This window comes from Dermochelys coriacea, chromosome 2 (genome assembly GCF_009764565.3).
Source record: "Dermochelys coriacea isolate rDerCor1 chromosome 2, rDerCor1.pri.v4, whole genome shotgun sequence".
Classification (NCBI taxonomy): domain Eukaryota; kingdom Metazoa; phylum Chordata; order Testudines; family Dermochelyidae; genus Dermochelys; species Dermochelys coriacea.
Window position 1 is genome coordinate 65,934,013 of NC_050069.1, and position 25,785 is coordinate 65,959,797.

Below are 25,785 nucleotides of genomic sequence, written 5' to 3' on the forward strand. Positions count from 1 at the left end.
GCTGCTGCTGCTGTTCTGGTTATTACACTCATTATCTGGAGTCATTAGCAGTTTTGCTGTGTTTTCCATCTGTTATTCAGTATTAGGGCTCTGGTATTTTTCCATGGTATGAGATAATTTCAGAGGATGGGGCTATCATTTCCATTTGTTATGATTTTTTTCTCAGTGTGAGTGGTTGATTTCCACTCAGGTCCTTGGTTGGACCAAAAGGAAACAGCAGATGGTTTGAGTAAGACCCTGTTCACACTATAATATTTGCCAGTTCGTGAAACTGCTCTCAAAATTATTTTAATTCCTAGGCTCAAGAACTATTTTCTATGATGTTTTTTAGAATGTTTTCCTCATTTACACAGACTGGCATTTGCTAAAATAAACATGAAGTTGTTTACAAGAAGAGATCTTGTGCAATTTCATGGTACTGGAAAAAACCTGCTGAGGATGGGGGAGGGAGGTACTGTTGTGGTCTCATTGCTAATTAGTATTCCAAAACTCGGCTCAGTTCTGCATCTCTGAGGCAGCTCATGTACCTGTTTCTTCTTCATTGTACCTGTACCATTTGCCATCATCCTAGACTTCCTGGGGTATTTTCTTATCTCTGGTGTTATGTAGTTTGATATGCACACGTGAAAATTTGACTAAAAGTGTCAGATATATGTATATTTTTTAGCCACTCTCTAAGCACACAGCAGGTGTTGGTCATCTGATAAATTCTAAACAAAATTATGCCTTGATTTAAAAGAGACAAGATTTTATGATGCCTGTGGAGAAGCAGAGCTTCTCTGAGAGGAGAAAAAGAGAATGATTAAATGATAAGGGGAAAAACTCATTTGTATTATATGAAAAATGGAGATTTAAGATCAAGAAATCACTTGCCCCTAAAAATACACTAATGACTAGTGCCAGGCTCTGGTGGATAAGCAGCCAGTTATCTGCAGGCTAAGGCCCTGGTTCCACAAAGGCTTACAGATGCGGTTAACTTTGTATGCTGTGAGACGTTTCACTGAAGCCAGTCAAAGCATGTGTATGTGTATAAATCGTTACAGCAGTGGTGGGCATCAAGGTAATCTGATTGCGGGCCATGACACAATTTTGCTGACATTGACCATCCACAGGCATGGCCCACCGCAACTCCCAGTGACCACGGTTCGCCATTCCCGGCCAATAGGAGCTCCGGGAAGCAGTGGGCCACAGGTTGCCCACTACTGCTTTACAGGATCAGGGCCTAGATTTGCAGAATAAGAATGTGGAATCTCTCTTATGTGGGAAGCTTTAAAAAAATACTTTTTCCCTCTCCAGAGATGTAATTAATTGCATGTCATTATGGCTTGTCAGTCCTGTCAGGCTGGATTCCACTGTTACAAAAAGTGGTCCTATTCCTGTCACACACACTGATGCAGGGTCTGTGAGTAGTAAACGCCTCAAGTGTCACCAGTGAGGTAAACATAGATGCAATCTTCACTGAAAGCAAAGTAGTGGGTTGCAGTTTAGTGGAGTACAGAGTAGAGAGGATGTGCTGCTGCACAGCTGGTGAGACCAGAGGAGATGATGTCACATTCCCCAGGGGCCAACGTATCCCTCCATCGTTGAGTTTTTCTTAGGGCAAGTCTACACTTAAAGCTTTAATGAAGATGCTCTAAGCTGACAGGAGAAAGCTCTCCCATCAGCATAGTTAATCCAACTCTGCAAGAGGCGTTAGCTATGTTGGCAGGAGAAGCTCTCTCGCCAAGATAGCACTGTCTACCGGGGGGGTTGGATCAATTTAATTACTTTGCTCAGGGGTGTGGATTTTTCACACCCCGAGTGATGAACAGTAGAATCTCAGAGTTACGAAGTGACTGGTCAACGACACTCTTACTTGGAACTGGAAGTACACAATCAGGCAGCACAACAGCAGAAACCAAAAAAAAAAAAAAAGCAAATACAGTACTGTACTGTGTTAAACATAAACTACTGAAAAAAATAAAGGGAAAGTTTTAAAAAAGAGATTTGACAAGGTAAAGAAACTGTTTTGTGTTTGTTTCATTTAAATTAAGATGGTTAAAAGCAGCATTTTTCTTCTGCATAGAAACATTTCAAAGCTGTATTAATTCAATGTTCAGTTGTAAACTTTTCAAATAACCATAACATTTTGTTCAGTTAGGAACATTTCAGAGTTACGAACAAGCTCCATTCCTGAGGTGTTCGTAACGCTGAGGTTCTACTGTAGCTATAGCAATATAGGTCTGTGTAATGTAGAGCAGACCTCAGAGTGTGGTGTCATCCAGCACAGCCTTGTAATGATACTCAGAAATCCACAAACCTCACTATTCTGTACTGGGTCCCGCACCAGTCAATTAGTACAAATTAGTTAGCTTCGTGGATTTAAAAACTACCATTTTAAGCTTTGGAAGCACTATGCACAATCATCAGATCCAAAAGTAAAGGTCTTCCTGTAGGCTTAAGAGACCAGCTTTGCTAGCTGAACAGATAATTGGTAGTGACTGCATAGGCCGGCACCTGAAGGAGACTATTCAGTTTTTAGAGGGCTACGGTGCTTGTTATACACCAACTACAAGTAGTACATTACAGGGAGCTAAAATCTGTCATTGACAAATGTGCTCAGCATGTACCAAATCAACATGTGAATGTAAAACAGAACAGAAATAATCCTGTATATTATGCCATGGAAATGGCATTCCATTGTGATATTTTTTCATTGAATACAATGTAAAGGGCCTCATTAATTTCAACTTGTTTTTGTTCACAATCATTTGTAATCAGAGAAGTAATTATGGTACTGCCAAGACACTGGCCTTTCACTGCTATGTAGTAATCACTTTTCAGGCTAAAGTGCCCCTTACTTTCAGCTTCAGCAAAATGAGCTCCTGTGTCTTACTAAATTGGGTTAGTCCAACCATTAGACTGGTGATGACTAAATACAAAACCTATAATGTGAAACAACATGACAGAATTTGCACTCATGGCCAGTTCTCACCTTGTCATGTGTTTCGGTGAGAACCCTCTCTCTAGGTTGGAGGCTGAGTGCTTCACGTGCATCGCGTTGAAGGAAGTGTGAGTGTAGTCATTTTCATCACTGTAGTCAGGACCAAGTAACGTCCGAGCCCAAATTCCCATGTCATAAGGAGGAAGAATACCTCCAAATTCAGAGGGCAGGCATTCAGGGTGTATTAGCTGGTGAAGACTGTTCAGATTGTTACCATGGAGAAAGATCTGAAACAAAATAAAACGAAGGCACAGTCAGTTCCTTATTTCATAAAGCATTATCATTTAGAGCTGTGAATTTGCTCTGCAATTTATGGGTGGGGCTTTTCAAAAGCACTCAGCGTTAGCTTAACTCTGCTGTCATTGAAGTCAATGCTGAAAATATGGTACTAGAGATGTTCTCTGCCATTCCCACAAGATATCATATAAAACCAGGGAAAGTGGGTTGTGGAATTATTTTTGAGGGAAGGGAGGAAAGATTCCTGGAAGTTCTAAGTTCTAAGTTCTAAATCAGGCTCTGAAGAAGAGGGATATGGTTCTATTATTGGGTGCCACAAGAGAGAGAGCATGAAGAAGAGAGTGAGAGAAGATAATAAAGGGATGGGAAAGGTGAGAGGTCTGTAAGGGAGCATAGGGAGCAAGAGGAGACAAGATCAGAGATATAAACTAGAACAAGATCAAGACGATCTTGAACATAAAGGCAATGAGCTGAAACTGGTACAGTAGCAATTAAACCTGGAGTCCAGCTTAGTGACAGAATCACTGTCTTTTTCAGATAGGCCCCAAAATCTAGACCTATGTATTTTCAGAGCTGTTCAAAACAGTAGTTTTGGTGTGCAAAGGGTCACGTGTGAACATTTTTCTGCATTTGGATCCACATTCTCTCCAGTCAAGTGAGTTGTTTTGGGATTCAAACAAAACATGGCGTTTTGACTGATTTTTCATCAAAATTGCACAAATTGCTAATTTTGTGCTGTTTCAACACATTTATAAACTGACCCAAGTCCATGTAACTGAATAATTTTCTTTGAATTTATCCTCAGTTTCTGAATTTGTAACAAAACACTGAACCACACAAAGCTTCTAGTAATTTATGGTTTTATCTGAACACTGCTCAGCTCCAGTTATCCTTCCACTCTTTAATCCAGACATGTTTTCACACGGAAGGACTTCTCAGCCTGTTCAATACTCCTCAAATGGAGCCCAGGCGAGATTTTGGTGCCTTTCTGAGATCCATTCTCGTGACTATGGACTTCAGGATAAAAGTGGACAAGGACAGTGAGGTCCACTAATCCAGGTACATCTCTTCAGCAAAGACCTGCTTCGCTTCCTGCTGCGTGAGCTGATGTAGAGAAGTGGAAGTTTTTGTGGACCCCAGTGGGAGTTAAGAAAGGCAACCTGCTGAAGAAGCAAAACTGGCAAGTTCCTTGGAGTTGATGGTATCTCACTGGGCAGAGGTCTAGCTCTATGGAAGCTTTTTCATATGGGTGGCTTCAATGGGAGACTGTGCCTGTCCCTCCACTGTCACAGCTCAGTAAATAATTCCTCCGTCCATAGGCATGCCTTGTCCACTGTATAATAGGATAGCGCCTGTTCTTTGTAAGTAATCAAAGGTTCTCTGGGCCCTGACTTGAATTCTGAAAATAACCTACTTCTGCTGAATTATTGATTAAATCTAGGCTAATTGCAAACTCCAGCTGAGGCTTCAGTCATAGCTGCAGTTCTCAGAGGCCCATTCAAAAAAAAAAAAAAAAAACAGAGAAAAAGAATAAAGCAAAGAAAGAAGAGAGTTATTCAAGCTACTCTGGGTCTGAAGCTTCATAGGTTTCTCCCCCTCTAATTACCCTTTTCCTTGTCTTGTCTTTGAGGAATGGTTTGATTAGCGTGTACAGGGCATGGATGTACCAGGGCTGGTTGACAAAATGGACTCCCCCAAAACGAGCAGGAAAGCTGTCCTGTAGAAAAGAAAGAAAGGGAAGGCAATTAACAAATGCACCAAATTAGTCAGGCAGCCAGCTGGACTAAAGTCAGAGGAACAAGTTTGCATCTTACTATCTGATACACCATTTAATCAGCAGTTGGCTTGTGGTGGGGGGATGGGTAGTGCAGGAGGACTAAGAAACACATGCACTGTTTTAAGGAGCCACTATCCCATTTCCCGCAGTGCAGTTACACCTTGGTTTCTAGTGCTTAAAAAAAAGCAGATATCAAGTTCTCTGCCCAAATTTCTTCAGACTCCACTCCAGCACACTGCAGTGTGCCGAGAAGGGAAATGCAGCAGGGGTGACGAATACAGCTTGTTTCCTGAAAATCCCTTGAGGGGACTAATTTTAATTCCTTATTGTGTTACATAACTGAACTGCAAATTCCCACTTACATTCCAACACACAGCTCATTTTTTCACCCTTTCTGCCACCCTTGCCCCTCCCCCATTCCATTCCCCCTTAAATCATCATTACAATAGCTGAACTTTCTGTGTGAGTGAGCAGCACATTATGGGGAGTAAGGTGGGTAGGAAATGCTGATATGTGAAGATGTTGACAGAGAGAGAGAGACAGAGCATGTGACAGCACCATGGAAACTTACACCACCAAGTGCTTGCTGCTGAGGTTTAGTATAAATATCCAAGCATTAACATTCAGGTAGAGTAGTGTAACAGAGGTGTTTGCATAGGTGCAAGAGGATGCTACTGCAATGTGGTACACATAATAAATAGGAGGCTACTGAAGTTTCTTTAAAGGTACATTGTAAATGATATTTTGTATCTACATTCACATCATGCAAATGTCAGGGTCTATCAGGAAACAGGCTAGGCTCCTTTCACTTTTGGAAGTAGTGCAACGGCTGCTGCATATATGTGCTGATGACACCCACAGAGAGAGGCAAGTTGGCTGCTTTCTGACAGGAACTGGGGCCTCTTTGTAAATAACTAAGAAGATACGTTCGCTATTGAGACATTTTGCTTGTCACCAGCTCCAAAGGGAGGCAATTATTATTTCCATTATGGCTATAGCATTCAGTAAGAATTTTAGAACCAGCTCCTCAGCAACTATAAATTAGTGTGGTTCCATTGACCTCAGTAGAGCTATGATGATTAACACCAGCGAGGATATGGCCCTTAAAGTAGATGCACCTGGAAAAAAATGGAAATATATGAACTTTCGGCAAAGCCAAAAGTGGATTTCTGCTCTGTACAAGGGTAATGTAAAAAGAGCACTTGAAGCTGATTGGAAAATGGCATTTCCATCCCATGGGAAATTCCCATATATTGATATTTGCTTTTGTCCCAATTTGGGATGAAAAGTCAAAATATAGAAACATTTCACAGAATGACAATTTCTGAAAAATTTCCATTGAGAATGACATTATTCTCTGTGTCTGCTTGAGCCACCACAGTGCCTCATGGAAGCTGTAGTTCTGGGTCATTCTTGGTCTCTGTAGCAGAGCTGCAGACTGTCTCTCCCAGTAGCTCAGCCACAGGGAAAGACTGGAGTGCAACATAAGAGATGATGCATGTCAGGAAGCAAAAGAGCATAGAGGAATTAAGGACCTGGAACTACAACTCCCATAAATCACCATGGTAGATCATGGTAGCAGACACTGAGATTAATGTTGACCCAAAACCAAATGTTTTAGTTCAAATGACCTACTATTGTTCTTTTCCTATGGCAAATTTCAATTTCAACTGAACTCCATTTGCCAATGATAAAACATTTCACTCAGAATATTGTGACCAGCTCTAATGGCACCGTCTCCCAAAGTAAATTTATATTCTATGTGCATTCAGAATTATATGGGCCAGGTGGTCAGTGGTGTATATTGGCATACCTCCACTTGGCACATATAAGTTAGTGGGGAAAGTAAGTTTTACTACTATCAATGCAACACAGCCCTGGAGGTCAGTGATTCTGGCTTGTGTACAATGGGATATACTAAGTACAATAGTGAAGCCACCCATGCAACCACATTGTTTAAATGCATTCACATTTAAACAATTTATGCCTTAATTACCTGTGGAAATCCCAATAGGCAATAGGATTCCCCAAGGGGTACAGAGGACAGCTTGCTGCAGCATCCTGCAGAGTTTTTATTACTGGGCTTTATGAACAGGAAAGAGCCCAGCTTGACTTTCAAATCCCAGCCTGGGTTTGTAGGGCTATCAGTTAGAAAGACACATCATTTTTCTTTTCAACTCTGTACATTCAATATGGATATTGCTGAGAGAGAGCTCTGGAATGCCAGTGTACTATTTTTACAAAGACACCTATCATAGCAGAAATATATTTGAAAGAAAGGCTCATGTCTCAAGAAGTGTTTTGCATTGTTTTTAGCTAGTTGCACTAAGATGTGTGAGATCTCTCCCTGATCGCGCCTGGACTCTCTGCTGATTTCTCTGAGGCAAGATGAAAGTAATTAAAGTTGATTTTCTGTTGGAGAGCTTGTGCTTTTAGAAATTCTTTGTCTTTCTTGTGCCTTTGTGATTCCTTGGGAATGTGCATTTTATAATGAGAAGATTTTTTTTTTTGTCTGTCTTGAGTACATTTTATTTGAATCCATGCTGGGAAAGAGACCCTTAATCTTTTCTCTAGCTGAGTCTTTCTTACAAAATTTGGGCCTAAACCTTCCCATTGATATCAATGATAATTTTGTCATTGAGTTTTCTGGGAGCAGGGACTGCATCTTGCAAATAAGTCTGGAAATGCATTAATGACCAGATCCAAAGCCATTTGAAATCAGTAGGAGTCTTTCAGTTTCTGCACTGGTGATGAAACTGTGACATCTGCAGATTTCTCAGACTAGCTATCTATGTACTTATCTCACTCCATGGGGCTCAAATTTGACAGCATCATACACAGATTGTAGGAAACCTTTTGTTTCTAGTATTGACTTGACTGGTTCTGTAGAAAAGACTTTCTGTTGCAGAATTCCTCTTTTTTGTTTGTGTTTCTTTCTCTCTCTCTTTCCAGTGCTTTTTTTTCTCCAAAGAAGTTAGTAACAAAAATAAACACTGAAGTGCCAGAGTGGAACTTTCAAGAAAACTGTGATGTCCACATCCACCTCAATATACCTTTTCCTTTCGTGCTGTAAAGACAAGACTCTCCTAGTTCAGAGATCAGAAGGGAGGATAACTCAGTTCTTTCCCTCCCTCAAGTTTTATGTGCCACCTCCGCACTGCAATACACAGCAGTCTGGGACTGAAAACTGTCAAGCACATAACATTATGTTAAATAACTTGGGAGGAATATCTATGAGTTGAGTGAGAGACAATTTTTCACCACTTCCTCCCACTCCCTCCATCACCGTGTTCTTTTATTTATTTATTTATTTTTCCATGTGAACGCACAACAGAAACCTTCTACTGTTCTTTCTTCATTCTTTTGTGCTGAAGGCTAAAAATCAAGATGATTTTCTAACACTAAATAAAATCTTCTGACACCAAAGGATATTAGAGAGGGAAGTTAATCTTCTGACTATAAAAGTTAGAAATGGGTCTGAGGTGGAACACTGGATCCAAACCTTCCGAACTCAACCACCAATGATCTGAACCAACACACAAAATCCAAACAAACTTCCAAATTTGGGAAAGTTCAGATTGAAATCACATTCCAGTTCTGAATTTTGTGACTCAAACATATCGCTAATGACAATGCATGTGTACAACCATTTGCAATCAAAAAGCAAAATCATATCTCCTTCAAAAGTCCAGTGCAATCTGTGTAAAAATCCCCTCATCAATGCAAATAAATGCACAACCTCTTCTATTTGAACACAGTTTTGCCTACATTTAATCGCAAATAAAAAATAATCAGGTAATTTTTTTTCTACATTGAGCACAAAAACTAAAGCTTCTTGCTTCTCAGTACATCTGATCATTCCCTATAATGGTTTAGAGCTTCCACAGATAGTATTAATAGTTCAGTAACAGTTTCTCCACAGAGAAGTACTGTGACTGGTGCCATAGTGATGTAAGGAGACTTTCAGCTCTAGGTCCCAGGTCCAAAACTAGCCTAGTTCGGTAGTGATAGAAAGTGAAACTTATTGCTGTCTGATGCCTCTGCAGTGGCCTATGGCTATATGTAGGCTAGGCTAAAGGGTGTATTTTAAAACATGTTGGCTAACGTGCTTTAACACATTTTGAAGCCCTCATGTAAACAGGGCAGGTTGTGTTAGCCAGCTGAGGTGAATGTTTATGCTTGTCTACCCATTGAATGAGCATGGGGGCTGACTGTTTTCCTACCCCCACCAGCACAGTTCCTCAGACTCAGGGTGCTGGGGAGGCTTGTACTGGTACTGCCCAGGTTTGGTGGATAGTTATAAGGTTTCCTGTTCAATCTCACAGCTTCTCCCTGCACTAAATTCAATTTTAAAAAAACACTGTAAGAACTCGTTAATTTTCCCCTGGCTAATCTACGAGCCTTACGATTCTCACCAAAAGTCCTCTCTTTTAAGAAGGATTTAATAATAGAGGGCTATAGCTAAATCTTAGTCAAATAAGATTTTGCCTTTTTTTGGTAGCATACCTAAGTACATACACTAGTATATGCTGAAATATTATCATATTGAAAACTGAAGTATAAAGTGAACATTGGGATCCACTATTCCAGCGTTTTTGTGTGTGTTTTTGTTCTCCTGCCATACTGACTAATTCACAAAATTCAATAATTGACAATAGGTCTCCCAGTCATTAGTGCAAATTAATGAGGGCCCACAAAGCATCTGTTCGTGAATTGGCAGATGGTACCAACGATTAGGGTAAAGGACACAGATTTGTTCAGTAAACTTTAATTTGTGCTAGACTCACACTGACATATCACATGGTCTAACCAAATAGCTTTTAAGGTAACCTTGGGGCTGCAGGGGGAATTCTTTCACTTTTTTCTCCTCCTCCTATTTTGCTGAAGCAGCTCAGAACCATTTAAGAATTTTAAAAATATCCAAAACTCCAAAAAGCATACTAAAAATGGTTATACTGGGTTTCCCCCACCTCAGACTAACTTTCAGCCCAAATCAGCCTCTGGTACGACTTCTAGCTTGAGTAACTGTCATGTCTTCACTTTGGAATCCTGGCAGAGGTGTCACATGCATACATGTCCTCTCTCCAAAATAACATGCAGTCCAATTAAATACAAAAAACCCCTCAACAGTGTGGTTGAGATTTTATAAAACAGAAGTGAGGAATTCAAAAGTTACCGGGACGCATTGCTTATCTGCATTTTGTACTATAATACCAGCAGTTCTGTATCCTCTGTATTATGTGTCATATAGGTGTGTGCTCACTGTGACTAAGTTTTGGTGGGTGTCAAACTATAACTTTGAATTTCTTAGCATCTGTGGGTATAAAATCTGACCCATTAACTTACATTAATATGTTTTTGTTGTTTTTTTTTTAAATGTAGCTTCCCTGTTCTTTTAAAGGGTGTGGGGGTGGTGGTGGGGGGGATAAAGTTGCCAGTGAAGAAGTCTGCAAGATTATTTGATTATACCTCTGAACCCTGCGGAGTATACAAATTTTGAAATTACATGTTGGGGTAGTGGGGAAGTATCATAAATATAAAGGGAAGGGTAAACACCTTTAAATCCCTCCTGGCCAGAGGAAAAACCCTTTCACCTGTAAAGGGTTAAGAAGCTAGGATAACCTTGCTGGCACCTGACCAAAATGACCAATGAGGAGACAAGATACTTTCAAAGCTGGAGGAGGGGGAGAAACAAAGGCTCTCTCTGTCTGTGTGATGCTTTTGCCGGGAACAGAAAAGGGATGGAGTCTTAGAACTTAGTAAGTAATCTAGCTAGATATGCGTTAAATTCTGTTTTGTTTAAATGGCTGATAAAATAGCTGTGCTGAATGGAATGTATATTCCTGTTTTTGTGTCTTTTTGTAACTTAAGGTTTTGCCTAGAGGGATTTTCTATGTTTTGAATCTGATTACCTTGTAAGGTATTTACCATCCTGATTTTACAGCGGTGATTCTTTTACTTTTTTTTCTTCAATTAAAACTCTTCTTTTAAGAACCTGATTGCTTTTTCATTATTCTTAAGATCCAAGGGTTTGGGTCTGTGTTCACCTCTGCAAATTGATGAGGATTTTTCCTTTCCAAGCCTTCCCCAGGAAAGGGGGTGTAGGGTTTGGAGGATTTTGGGGGGAAAGACATTTCCAAGCGGACTCTTTCCCTGTTATATATCTGTTAGACGCTTGGTAGTGGCAGCAATAAAGTCCAAGGGCAAAAGGTAAAATAGTTTGTACCTTGGGGAAGTTTTAACCTAAGCTGGTAAAAATAGGCTTAGGGGGTTTTCATGCCGGTCCCCACATCTGTACCCTAGAGTTCAGAGTGGGGAAGGAACCTTGACAGGAGGCAACCAAAAGACCATCAGATCTGGAAGTACTTTAAGGTTTAACTTGAAGCCATAAAACTCCTGGGGTGCTATATGGAATCCTGTTCTAGAGGTCTGCTGAATGAATGCATATGCTACTGCTATACTGAGTAATCAGAAATAGACTAGAGAACTTAACAAAACTCTCTGAGCTACCAAACCTACTGTGAACTATTAGCTACAATTATTCATCTGAAATCCTCAAAACAGCAGAGGAACTATATAGATGCCAGATTTCTAAGAGGAACCATGTTTCCAAGCCTCTCCATGACAGCAGGCTTAGCAATAAGCTTAGGAGAGTAGTCAAGGCCTCGAAGCTAATTCTGTTTGTCTTTGTGTTACCCTCTGGTGGTTCATTGTAGGTGGAACTTCAAGCTTGGATTGAACTGGGATGAGCCAGTGATAAAAGGGACGAAATTACTTGACCCTGACAATGTTTATGATTAAAAGCTGTTATAGTTTTGTCTGTTGGTTAAATGATTTTTTACCTGAAGATGTCCACATGGTTTCATGTTGTTGCTGTTATAGCTATGCCTAGAGCCAGAGTTCCAGGTCAATAATATTTCTTTGATTATTGTCACCACACTAGCTCCTGCAACAGCTCCCAATTTCCTCTCCCTTCTTTCATGAACCCTGTCCTCCTTGCTGACTGGATTAGGATCTTCTACCGTGGTCTGTTGTAAGTCGCTTCTGGGAGGCATGAGGTAAGGCTGGCATTGACAGTAGTGCAGCACCTTTCTCGTATTGCAATGAAGCAACATATAGCATGTTGGCCTGTGTCCTGGTACAGAACCTTCCAAAGTAAAATGTTAGCACAGTATCCAGCATTAAAAGTCAACATGTGGTCACAGTGAAAAGACCCCTGTCATTTCCTTATATTTGGAAAAATAACTGTGGGGTATTTTAGACAAAAAAAGGGAGCCAACTGTGGCTAAATGTGGACCTTTTAATGGTAACCACTAATTGAAAAACCTGATTTTTTTTTAATTAAAATTTTCAGGGAGAGAGGAAGATGGCTAAAAATTGAGTTTTGGATGGAAAGTTGAGTCAAAAATTCTAAATTCAGAGAATTTTGCCTAGCTTGAGTAAGCACAGTATTCTGAAGGAACAAATGGTGGCCACATATACATACCATAGCCATCAGAGGGGACTGACCCAGTATAAGCCTCTTCCACTTGAGCTAAGGGAGTAACTGCTTTAATTGTGAATAAATAGGAGGCTCTTTTTCCTCTCCGGGAACAGATTTGATTGTTTGCACTTAGCCATTATATTATCCTGGTTTACTGGTGATTAATGCAAGAAGCTGATTTGGACTGATGTTTCTTTATTTAGATGGTATTTAAAATGTGGCTATCACTGAACTATAGGCACATTTGAAAAAATGTAATGCAAAATACATATGATATTATTTGGACCAATACACAACATTTACAACTTACCCCAAACTATCCAGACTAAAAGTCTCCCTTCCTAGTTATTTCCTATCCTATAGAAAGCCTGTGAAAACAGAAGAGCTTTGCAGCCTGACCTGAAGGTAATAGATCAGTTATGATATCAAATCAATAGGTCAAAGAATGGGGGCACTGTGTTTCTGGGGGACAGAGAAGAAAACACTGAGTCATTTTGACCAGATTTAAAAGGGCAGTGAAGGGAGACACATGAGTGCATGCAAACAGCCAGGGGTAAAGTGGATAAAGTACACCAGTTAATTTGACATACATCAGGAACTGTAAAAGCAAAAAGCTACTTTAAAAGGGAAACACCTCTGTAGAGTCAGTCTCCTTAAACATGCATTGTTTTCCTGAGCCATATTGTTGAAGAAATCTACACCACTAGTATAGCACTTTTATTCTGGTTTCAGAGTAGCAGCTGTGTTAATCTGTATTTGCAAAAAAGAAAAGGAGTACTTGTGGCACCTTAGAGACTAACCAATTTATTTGAGCATAAGCTTTCGTGAGCTACAGCTCACTCCATCGGAATGCATCCGATGAAGTGAGCTGTAGCTCACGAAAGCTTATGCTCAAATAAATTTGTTAGTCTCTAAGGTGCCACAAGTACTACTTTTCTTTTTCACTTTTATTCTGTATTTCCTTCACATTGGCCTTGCAGTATCTGCTCATGTATTCTTGGCTCAAAGAATTTCAGACATGACGAAAGTAGACACTGAATGACTTCTATTAAAATGTCACAGAGAGGAAAAATGCCCATAGCATTGGTTAAAGTGGATAAAGACAACCAAACAAAAGGCTATTAAGGAAGGTCTGTTGGCACTTGCTTTTCATCTCAGGAGATCTATTAACTTTAAACCAAAACTCCCCATCATGCTTATGGTTGTGGTCATGTATAAAACGGGAATATCATTGCTGGACTAAGACTTGTTCTGTAATCCATCACTTTTATGTAACAAATATGACAATGGAGAAAAGAGGATTTCATTACTTATAACAATGGGCAAACTAGTTCAGAGTAAATAGGAATGTCACTGAAACTTTGTGCAAGACCCGAATGGCTGCGGGGGCGGGGGGGCCCTCTGGGTTCTGGCAGGGGAAGGGGGGCTAGAGGGACAGGGCCTTAGGCAGAAGGGGTGGGCCGTGCCGGGGGCTAGCTTTCCCAAGCCCATGGTTCACCCACCACCCATGAATAGGCAGCTGAGAGTCTTCCAGGTCCAGGAGGGCAATGAGACAACAGTGGCAGCAGCAGTGCAGCCCTGCAGGTGGGGGTAGTGGGTAGTGTTCATGAATTTGGATTTGCCAGGGCAAGGATCACCCTGGTGTCCCTAGGCGAAGACTCTCCCCCTCAAAATCCTCTCTTCCTGGAACCCCATTATCTGCCTGCACTGAGACCACTTCTTCAAACCCTCCAGCTCTTTTGCAGCCTTGCAAACACCCAGAAGATAAGGGGATAAGTAACAGTCAGCATGGATTTGTCACGAACAAATCATGTGAAACCAACCTATAGCTTTCTTTGACAGGGTAACAACTGTTGATAGGGGAAGGCAGTAGAGGTGGTATATTTTGACTTTAGTAAGGCTTTTGATACTGTCTCACATGACTTTCTCATAAACAAACTAGGGAAATACAACCTAGATGAAGCTACTGTAAGGTTGGTGCATAACTGATTAGAAAACTGTTCCCAGAGAGTAATCATCAGTGGTTCACAATCAAGCTGGAATGGCATATCAAATGGGGTCCCTCGGGGTCAGTTCTGGGTCTAGTTCTGTCCAATATCTTCATCAGTGATTTAGATAATGGCATAGAGAGTACACTTATAAAGTTTATAGATGATACCAAGCTGGGAGGGGTTACAAGTTTTTTGGAAGATTAAAATTAAAAATGATATGGACACACTCGAGAAATGGTCTGAAATAAATAGGATGAAATTCAATAAGGACAAATGAAAATTACTCCACTTACAAAGGAACAATCAGTTGCAAACATACAAAATGGAAAATGACTGCCTAGGAAGGAGTACTGCAGAAAGGGATCCGGAGGTCATAGTGGATCATAAGCTAAATATGAGTCAACAGGGTAACATATTGCAAGAAAAGCTCATCCAGTCATCTTCATTGTCTCTTCCATTCTTTGGGTCTCTACCACTGCTGCCTCTGTAGCTGTCATAGTCTTCACTCTTAAGCTCCTAAGAAGGAACCACCTCCTTCCACACACACACAAACCTACAAAAACACCACACACACACACACACCTTCCCTCAAACTCCCCTAACAAATTCCCCCCAATGCTCCCCCTCAAATTCCCCCCAAATTCTCCTAACAAACTGCCCCCCAAACTGTCCAAACAAACTCCCTCCTCCAAATTCCCCTAACAAACTCTCCCCCAAACTCCTCTGTTTTCAGCTCTGTTTGCTGTCTCCTGTGCCCCTGCTCCTGTTAACCAGCTCCAATTTCAATTCTTGTAAAAATGTAATATGACAATACTTTCTGTTCGCCTCACATGCTTTAGATACAAGTGGCACACAGCAAAGACATGACCAGTCTTTGAATGCTGAGAAGACTTTAGAGCTAGTTGGAACAGTTCTGACAAAACAGTCCAGGCTAGTATGGTCCCTCTCGTTAAGGTTTGCATGTCCTTGATAAATACACAGGAGAGTCATAGCCATGATCTTGTTGAATGGTCTTTTGTGATTATTTTTCCTTTTGAGGAAGAGTTCTGTGGGGTTAAATTCTGTAACTCCCATTGGCTTTTATGGGAGTGTAACAGAGTGCTGGGAATCGGCAACTGAACCAGCACCCTGATCACTGTTTAACCATTTATGGTCCCAGAAATGGCCTGACTAAGGAGAGGAATTCCTGTTTACCAGATCAGATTGGGGCAGGGAAGCTAATGAGCTAATTAGCCCATAACAGGGAAACTGGAAAACAAAGCACAGGAAGGAAGTGCAGAGCAGAAGCAAGAGACACCCAAGGCTAGCTGGACCTATAAGGGAACTCTTTGTGTGGAGAGACCTTTCCCCACCCCTTGGTAGAAGGGATAGCTAAGCTGAATGTCTCTGTAAATAGTATGGTTGCATGAGAATGGGAAAGATGGTGAGGTGAAGCACTGTAAATAAACTACAGGGTGATGTCTCCAGAAGGAAAGTCTGTGAGCAATCTGTATGAGAGCAAAGAAAACAGGAGTAGCAGGTGCCCCATCACAGGGAGTCTCAAATCTAAATCCTGGTTCATTGCTGAAAATGTTCCCCTAGGGAGATTTAATACAAGGCAGCTCTTAATGTAGTGATAAACACATTCCTACATAATTGCCTTTGATTCTGCATCACACACACATTCTTAGTCTTCAGAACAATGGAAATGTATGGAAGCTATCTGATCATTTGGCATTATTTGTGTCATTCAGTCTCCACCTAATTTCTAATATGCCATTAGGGTTACTTTTTTGCCACATCCCTCCATGCAGAAGTGAAACTCGTTTCATGTATTTGTGTTTCACAAAGACCAAAATAGCCCCAGGGCTAAATTGACAGGAGTGGAACAAAGTGCTTGCTCTTCAATAAAATATAATCTCTTTGTGTAGCACTCTGCCCCATACAATCCTTTTTTTTCTTCTAATAATGCAGCAGTGCCCAGCTAATAAGAAACTTAATTGTAATTAACTGTCCTTGAAATATATTTTGAGGCCAAACACAATACGATTAATATCAGAGATTCGTGGCTTCACGCTAAGCAAAACGTATTATTCAGAAAAGTTGTCTTTACAGTGACAGATAGCTTTTTGAGTTTTATTCATGATATTTTCTATGCAATTCATTTAAAAATCAGCTATGAAGGATACTTTGGACTAAAAAGTCTACTGCTATACAGTACAGAGAGCAGAATGATTTTTTTTCATCATGAGTGATTATTTTATCTTTTTTAATATTATAGGCATTGTTGGTAGCACCACCTACAATTAGGGTTACCTGACACTTTCCATTATGAGACCCTGTGTCAGTTGCTTATAACTTTACCAGACTGTAACTGTTTGGGCTGAAATGTTCCAAGGCAGGTCTCTGCCTCAGGCTGATTTTTGTTTTCTAACAGTTTCAGATAAAACAATTCACCCATTCCTGAGAATGAGGTTGGGGGAAATACATTGTTTTGCCCATGTTAATAACATTCTTCTGACCCCTTCGTTGAAAAGCTTTATTGCCCAAATGCTTTGGAATAAGAACTTAAAATGTGGTTGGAGGGAAGAGTCATGTTGGTATTAGGGATGTGCATTTTGATGTTTCTGTGAAAAGTTGCCCAAATTTGGCCAAGCTATGAGCCTCCAAAACTGAAAAAATCTCAGTTCTCACATGCTGTAATGCACCTGTATTGTGCAGGAGATCAGACTGGATGATCACAATGATCCAATTTCAGTTTGCACATGCTATAATTAATTCAGGGGAGTCCTGTGGCTTGTATTGTGCAGGAAATCGGACTAGATGGATCACAATGGAGCCTTCTGGCCTTGGAATCTATGGATCTATACTCAATAGAGACTTAGAGTTTGGCAGCTTAATTTTCTGATGATTCCTTTTGCACCAAGCATGCTACAGCTTAGGGCAGATGGGTCTGAGCTGGAGTTTTACAGCAATTGCTGCTCCCAGCTGTATCATAATGCATACTCACAAGGATCTGTATTAAGGTTGACTGGACAACTTTAATTCCGGTATGTCTTAACTTTTTAGTGCTTGAGTTTGCAATCTTAACCTTTTTTTACATTTTTATATATATATAATATGATCACACATGTGCCATACTAAACTCTGTTAACTTACAGTGAAGGTTGCTCAAGGGAATTTCCTAGCATTTCAATCACTAAAAATCATGGGAATTGCCAGTTAAGGCAGCATTAACACCCACATCAACCTCAGAGCACATGCCTTAGCATACACCAACCATGCTCACAGACTTCTACAACAAACGCTTTTCCTTCCAGCGTACAACCAGCTTCAATGCACACATCCAATTCCTCATTCTTTCACTCCAATGCACAGTCATAACTCTGATCTCAAAAAGAGTATTATAGTTTACCAATAAAAAAATGTTGCTGAAAGAGCCCTCAATTTCCACAGTCCAAGCAATTCCAAGGGAAGCAGTGGTTGTAGCTCACCAGCCATTTTGTTGCCTACAGCCAAGCATGAAAATCATGAGTAGAGGAAACTTTGACTAACTCCAGGGAAATTTTGCAGCTTGAGCAGGAAAGTTCATGCCTGTCTTGTGCAGGAGCTCAGACTCAAGGATCACAGTGGTCCCTTCTGGCTTTTGAATCTATGAATCTATGTTCCGTAGAAACTTGTTAGAGTTTGGCAGCTATATTTTCTGAAGAGTCTGCCTGTAGTTCCACCTTCCTCCACCACAATACCAATGCAGGACAAGCCTGCAGAATACAAGTAGATCTATCACTTTTCCCTTCCGAATCTCAGTAGCCACTTCCTCACCCCAATCCCAATGGGTCCAGGTCAATTCCAGGGTGCAGGCTAGATGGTTCTGTGGTATTTTTAAAATTAGTTCTGATTATTTTTATGAACTATTTTTCTTGGAGCATGAGTAGGAAACTGTGACTATTCTTCAGATTCACTGAAATTTTGTGCCTAGCAGCAGACCTTGACTTCAGGTTTTGGCATCACCCACTTCAGCTTCAAGAACACACAAAATTTCCCCTCTTCAAACTGCTTCTTGGGTCTATCGTAAAGTCCCATGTCAAGGGTTTATTAACACTTAAAGTATCAGATAAAATAGATCTTCTTTATCTATTTGATTGCCTGTTGTACTTATAGTTCAGGTTCCCAAGGTTGCAACTGCTGCCTGGCCTGAGAGATTGGGGAAACAGGGAGTTCTCTGTGAGGGGGGGCCCCCAGCTAGGGAATTCTCTTACCTGGATGTATGCAAAGTTCAAGACCTTTTGCTGTTTCTGTTTCATTTTGGGGTTTTGCATGTATTTTGTGTTTGCACATGTGTGTAATTGTTTGTTGAGATTTGTCAGACCTGTTGGAGAATTTACCTAGTCACGTTGCATACTTATGGAGTGACCATTAATCACGTCTTAGGTATGATTGCACCTGAGTTTCTGTTTAAAGCTGAATTTTGCATCCCTTCTAAAATCAGTCATAAAAATCCTGGTAAATTAATGGCATAGAGGGCTAGGTTTATTTTTAAGATACGGACCTCAATAAAGTAAAGTTCATGCTTGTGAACGTGACTGACAACAAAAAAAGCAAAGCAAAAAAAAAAACCCCACACAATTCAGACACAGCTAAATCTTTATCACAAACTAACTGCATTGCAGCCATGTTCCTTAAATGCAGGTTTTCTTTTATATCAGTAATGTGCTGGAGTCTAACATGAGTCATCAGAAAAGCTGCATTACCTACTGATTGCTAAAGTATTTCACACATACCCCCATGCATATCCATCTTGCCTATGTCCATCAGCTTAATTGACCCATCACTGAAACTGATAGCTGGCACAGTAATTTATCTAGTCTTTTAAAATTTATCTAGTCTTTTAAAATACCTTCATTTATGTTGTTCCTTGGCCAGTTTTCCAGGGGGTCAAGGTTATTTCCAGTAGGAGCATTTCCAGCAGTTTGGTAAGAGTTTAGATATAACATTTCAGAACCAAAGCTAGTACTTGTCCACAAAACATTAGTGTAGTGTGAGTACTATTGAAAAAAAACTAGGTTTAACACTGAGGGGAAACCTGACCAGGAATCAGAGTAGCAGCCGTGTAGTCTGTATTCGCAAAAAGAAAAGGAGTACTTGTGGCACCTTAGAGACTAACAAATTTATTTGAGCATAAGCTTTTGTGAGCTACAGCTCACTTCATTGGATGATTAGGAATGTTTTTTTTATGACATTGCACGTTTGCCATGTATGTGTAGTAGTTTCTGAGTGTAGCGAGTCTTTAAACAGAAATTCAAGAGAGGGGCCACTGACACACTTATGATACAGAAGAAGGAATGAGTCATTCTGTATAATTACGTCAGCACCATTCTTCTCTATCTCTACAGTCATTTGGTGGGAAAATTTAGGTGTCCACATAGGTTGGCACCTCCCCCAAAAGTGGTTTTAAGACCAAACAGAAAGCACCAGTTTCATAATTACCTGATTTATTCCCTTGATTGCCTTAATCTAGCCCTGAAAACCATCTGAAGCACACTGTGACACAGGGTATTCCATGGCTCTGACTGTGTGGCCACACACCTACCAGAGAAACAGTGATAGTAGCATCTCTCTCCCTGCTTAGAGAGGGCAGGCCGGTGGGTAGCAGCAGAGGCAGAGAATAGAGAGATGAAGGCTGGAACAGTGGGCAAGATTGGACTGGGACATGTGGCTAGTTTCAGTTGAACTGGCCATGAGAGCAAGACATCTGCTCTTCATGTGCATGACACTTAACAATGGCTTTTTCATCCAGTCACACCACAGTTCTCTATAATTTGTGTTACTTCCATGGTGAATCGTTTTTATAGCTCCAATTCTTTCCCCTTTCCCAATTCTTAAAACAAGACACAGTGTAGTCTCCAGTATTGTTAACACCATCCATTCCAGAGTATTTTCCTAAATAGACAGTATATATCATAGAAATAATCAAGACTCCCACAAAAATATAAAGCAGCTAGCACCAGCGATTGTAATATAAATAAAATACAACCACTGTTAGAATGTTCAGGAGTTCAGGTACTGCTTCCACAAGGCCATTTCTGAAAGATTTTAAAATGTGTTCTTATTACAGAATACCCCCTTTCTTTTTTCGCTATGAACAGTTAAACCAAGTTCAACATGAATCAGACCAAGGATAATTCATAATCTTGCACACTGTTCATGATATGCTACCAAGCTCTGTTTTTGTAACATTCTGTCTCAGACAACGTTGTTGATCAGGATCAGGTTGCATTGTCTGACCAACCATTAACTTCTCTTAAATTTCTCTGCTACTCATATTGATTAATGTTGCTCCCCCCACACCTTTCCAAATTCCTGTAGAGAAGCTGCTCCTTTAGCTTGCTGAATAGAAGTCTGTGGATGAAATTCTGGCCACACTGCAGTCATTGAGAGTTTTGCCATTCAATTCAATGGAGCAGGATTTCAGCCAGTATTTTCTGGGCAAGAGTACAAGAGCTATATTCTTCATTGCTGCATAAACAGTATATGGCTAGCTAACGAACACATGTCTGTATCTTGCTAGAGATAGTTACAAGATTAATGTATATTTATCAGGAAATATAAACAAGATGGCAAACACTCTCTTCAAGTCACAAATGTATACAAAACTCTAGTTATGAAATTTTGAAGGTCACCTGATTTGGGAGATTCATGCCAAACTGAGTGGCTCATGAATTTGTACTACCTTATATTTTCTGTACAAAGCCAAATGAAACTCAATCATTCTGAATGAGTTCTATTTCAAGCTTTGGTTTCAGGTTCATGTATATGCATGAACAATGGAACTGAGGACAAAATTGAAACCAAAAACTTACAAATTTTGCATACAGAGCAAGTTATGGGCAATATCTTCTCTACCACCAAGAGAACCTGTATAAAACACTTCTCTGGGACTGAAGAATGAGAGCTGCAGTCAAATTTGCAGAATTCCCCTAGCTATAGAGCAATCCTGCTGTGAATATAAACTGGAGCCTCAACTGTGGACCCAACTCTACATGAGGTTAGGGTTAGGAAAATGTCTGTATAAATGACAATTTGGTTCTGCACATGCCTGCCTCTATAGGGGTTTACCTCCCATTACAGTGAATAGGGAGCTTTTCCATCAACTTCACTGAGCTTTGAATCAATTAGTATAAATTAAATTTCTTCCTGGTGTGTTCCAGTGAGGTTATTGGAATTACACCAGGGATGAATTTAGCCCTATACATGTGTCATGTCATAAATCTGTCATGTTAAACTCACTAATATATCTTAGTTCTGACTCCAGACTCACTGTTGTTGATGATGTATAAAGTAGAAAATGTTTGTATCTGTAGTGTTTGCAGTTAGGCTGCTATTGCTTTATCTTTTAAACTGAACAAAATTTGATGTGATAGTCATATGCGGAGAATAAATATAGAACTCAAGATGCCATTTTTTCCAGTCACTTTTCAGAGCATAATCACATTTCAGAGCCATCTGTTGAAAGCCTTTCCTCCTTATAAAGAGGGAATCCTATAGTTTGGTAGGTATAGTGTAGCAATGTCAGGCTGTTCTAAAGAACCCATCACCATGGCATCTACATAATAGCTCAAGACATAAAGAACAGCACATACTGCTGAAGAATTTCAAGTTCTTTGTTCTGTTTTTTATCTCAGGCTCTGGAGAAACAACTGCCATATCAAGCCAAATATATTTTAAATGCTACCTACGCTTTGCCTCAGGCTTGGGAAGATGAAATGATCTTGCATTTAAATGGAAATAATATGGAACACTGATCTGATGTCAGTTTGAAAGATTGAAATTATCAGTGGAAGTCTGTAAGAGAGTTTTCAGTGATGTCTGACTACCATGGGGAATATTCAGCAGCCAATATTAAAGATCACCATACAGTTGAGTCATAGGATGGCTTGGATACTTGGAAGAGACTTGGCTCACCTCTTTTGTTCTCAGACATAGAATTCTTCGGCTTTTTGCACTGAATAACACTGTCCGCATCCTTCTGCATCACCACCCACCTTATTCATCCCTGTGCACACACCCTCATAGTTGGACTTCTCCCACCTATCTTTCTCTCTGTGACTGCCCATTCCCAGCTTGTCTTTCATTCTCTTTCTTGGAGCTCCCCAAATTCCTCTTTCTCCCATAGTGACTTCTGATTCCCTCCTTCTCATCAATGATCCCACACTTTAAAATCCATCTAACCCTTGAGACTCATATTGGGTGTCAGGGATGTCTTATTTCCAGCAGCTTTGATGGGTGGGCCTCTGTGTTTGTTCTTAGACCCTGGTGCCTTCAAATCTGGTGCCTAATGCACTCTGGGGTGAGCTCATTACGAGGGAAGCCCAAAAACAGGGTAGACTAGAAAATAATCCAAGTCCCCAATGGCCCGACCTAAACACTGCCTTCCCTATATTCCCAGTCTTTGGCTCTGGTTGTGGCCCTGGTTGCTCCTGCCACTGTTATTTCTGGGAAAGTAATTCACCACAGACCCCAGGATTCCCAGAGATGCAATTCTTGCATGAGTCCCCCAGAAGAACAAAAACTGTTATTAGCAACAAAGAGGTATAGTCTCATCTGGTGGTGCAGGGAATTGGGAGCTACCCACAGTAGTCCCTAAGCATGAGAATGTGAATATCCTTCACATACTTCAAATACTTGTCTGCCACTGGATTGTTGCCTACTATAATTCTTCTCTTGACAGTATACTGTACTCATCCTCTTACTTCCCATGGGCCTTAAAACTATATCTTTTCCTTCAGGGGCCTGGATGAGCAAGGGAAACCATAGAAAACCTCGTCTAACAATATGACAGTTGCTGGATACTATTTCAATCATTTGAGTCAAGTAAGAAAGAAAATGACCTATAGGACATGGCAAAGAGAAAAACATGTTTTCAGTAAAGGTCTTTGCACATGAGAAATTACTAAAGTTATAGCATGCTTCTAAACAAGGCTATATTCACTGGATCAATTGTAAAAAAAAGCTATCCATTTAGAATAAACAAATATGCTGAACCATTCTGTTTCCATCCAATAGCCAGCATAAGGGAAGCACAATCCTGTTTTCTGAAATGTAGTCATTTCAAAAATGAAAAACATGGATTTTTAAAATGTAAATCAGATTTTTTAACTTAAATATTTTTTAAAAATAAACATATTTAAAATTAATTTGAAATTATGATAACCTATGTTAAAGGCCTAAACTTACTACAATCTATTGAAATCATTTAAATTACATTTTAAAAAATAATATTAATCAGTTCATGATTGCTGCTGAAATTTCAGTCAGACCACTGAATTGGTGGAAGTCACTGGCCAAGCACCTGGAACCAGAGTTTGCAGAAGTGCCAGACCAGCTTTTGACTGCCTTTTGTAGGTGCAGAGAGAATATTTTCTTCATTTCAGTTTATTCAGCTAGTTCAGTTCAATTACTATTTTAAGAAACCAATTGGGAGTTGAAAAAGCAGAAAGGCTTGTTTTCCTCTTCCACTCTAAGATCTACTAGTTCTAAAGTCTTGAAGGATGTGGTAACTAGAAACAGTCCAGTTCACTAACCATGGGTAATACTTGCTTTGATTAATAAATCAGTTGATTTTAAATGCAAAACACATTTTTATAAGCTTAGGGCTTGATGATGTAAACGTTTAGTTAATAGCAAGCTGGGGTGTGAATCTACCTCTCACTAGCCTCCTATGGACTAACTGTCTGGGTGGACGCTACTGGCGTGTGTGAACTATTAAATGAATGCATGTCACCAGGATCCATGCAAGCTGTGTCTGCACTACCATTTATGTCGGGATAATTTGTCACTCAGGTGTGAATGAAACACAACCGTGAGCGACATAAGTCACACTGACATAAGCACTGATGTGGACAGTGCTGTGTTGGCTGGCAAGCTGCTCCCACTGATGTAGCTACCATTACCCGTTGGGGATGGATTAGTTATGTCAACGGGAAAGCTTTCTCCCGTCAGCATAGAGTGGCTACACAAGAGATCTTACAGTGGCACAGCTACATCGGTACAGCTGTGCTGCTGTAAGCTCTTTAGTGTAGACATAGCCTCAGACCGCTAATCCACAGTAGGCTGGTGTGGGTTGCTTCATACCCCAGTTTGCCATGCACTAATTGTTCCTGTAGACAGGTCCTTATTTTTATTTGGTCTTGTGTATCTAGCACATTTCAGGTGGGTTTATTTCACTAATAAAATAAATTTTAAAGGGCTTTTTGTGCATTTTGAATTCCAAATTCCATCCACATATTATTATTGTATTCTGTAGCCCCTAGGATCCCTAGACATTGGCCAGGACCTTAAGAAAAATCATGAGTAAACAAATGTATAAAAACATCTACTAAATAATTAATACATCATTCACTATTTCCTAACATTAAAAAATAAAATAAGTAAAAACTGGGCTGAGCATCTGTACAAAATACATTAAGCTATATCATGGCTTAAATAAATGTGTATAGATTCACTATATTGGTTAGCATACAGAAGTATCAAATTTAGTGTAAAGGTTATATTTACTTGACAATCAACATGTTTTAATGGTTGTCAACGAATGAGAATCAACCTTTCTTTAGGGAAATAATTAAAAATTGCATATGCAAACCAATCCTGAAAAAAGTCATAATTCAATAAAATCTTCTTCTGCTACCTAGAATCACAAGTATTTTTTTATAGAAAAATAACATCAAAATAATCTTAAATAGGTGGTTTGTTTGAACTATGTGTGTCAATGGCACTTTTATAAAATTGTGCTGATTGCATTTGATTAAGGTAGGCAGGCAGGTCTGCAAGGAGTGAGTACGTGGATGACATTATCAAATGTAAGATTTTGCTGCATTATGTAGATGTCTCTCCTATTAAAATGTCAAATGAATGCTTTTATATACCCCATGATATTGCACCCATCTTATTACCACCTCTAGGGTAAATTTTAATTAGACCCCACTATTATTAACACAGTAGTGTGTTAATAATTGAACTGATTTGCATATTCTTTTTTTAAAAATGAAGTGCTATGAATAGCATCATAATTATGATATTTCCTGAGGTTATTTTATGTGATAATACAAAGGAACATGCCAGATGAGACCTGCGGTCCATCTAACCTAGTATCTTGTGACAGTGACCAGTACTGGAGGTTTCAGAGGAAAGACGCAAGAAATGCCAAAGAAACTCTGGCGAACAAGAACTCTCCCTGTCTAGGTAACTTGTAAAGTCTTGTTGCTGAAAAACTCTCTCTAAACTCTGTCTTTTAGGTTCTATCTAGGGAGACTACTACAAAATCCAGGAAGAGAATAGG

At 39.9% G+C, this 25,785-nt stretch overlaps 1 protein-coding gene across 1 annotated transcript in view; it reads right to left on the bottom strand.

The window, feature by feature from the left end:
* The window catches only part of CLVS1 (clavesin 1), a 132,816-nt gene that overhangs the window by 27,196 nt on the left and 79,835 nt on the right, over positions 1-25,785 (bottom strand). The window contains exons 4-5 of the mRNA XM_038393260.2: positions 4,827-4,937; positions 2,975-3,210 (exon numbers count right to left, since the gene is read on the bottom strand). Of these exons, the coding sequence (XP_038249188.1) occupies positions 2,975-3,210; positions 4,827-4,937 (347 nt within the window). The remainder of the gene's footprint in view (positions 1-2,974; positions 3,211-4,826; positions 4,938-25,785) is intronic.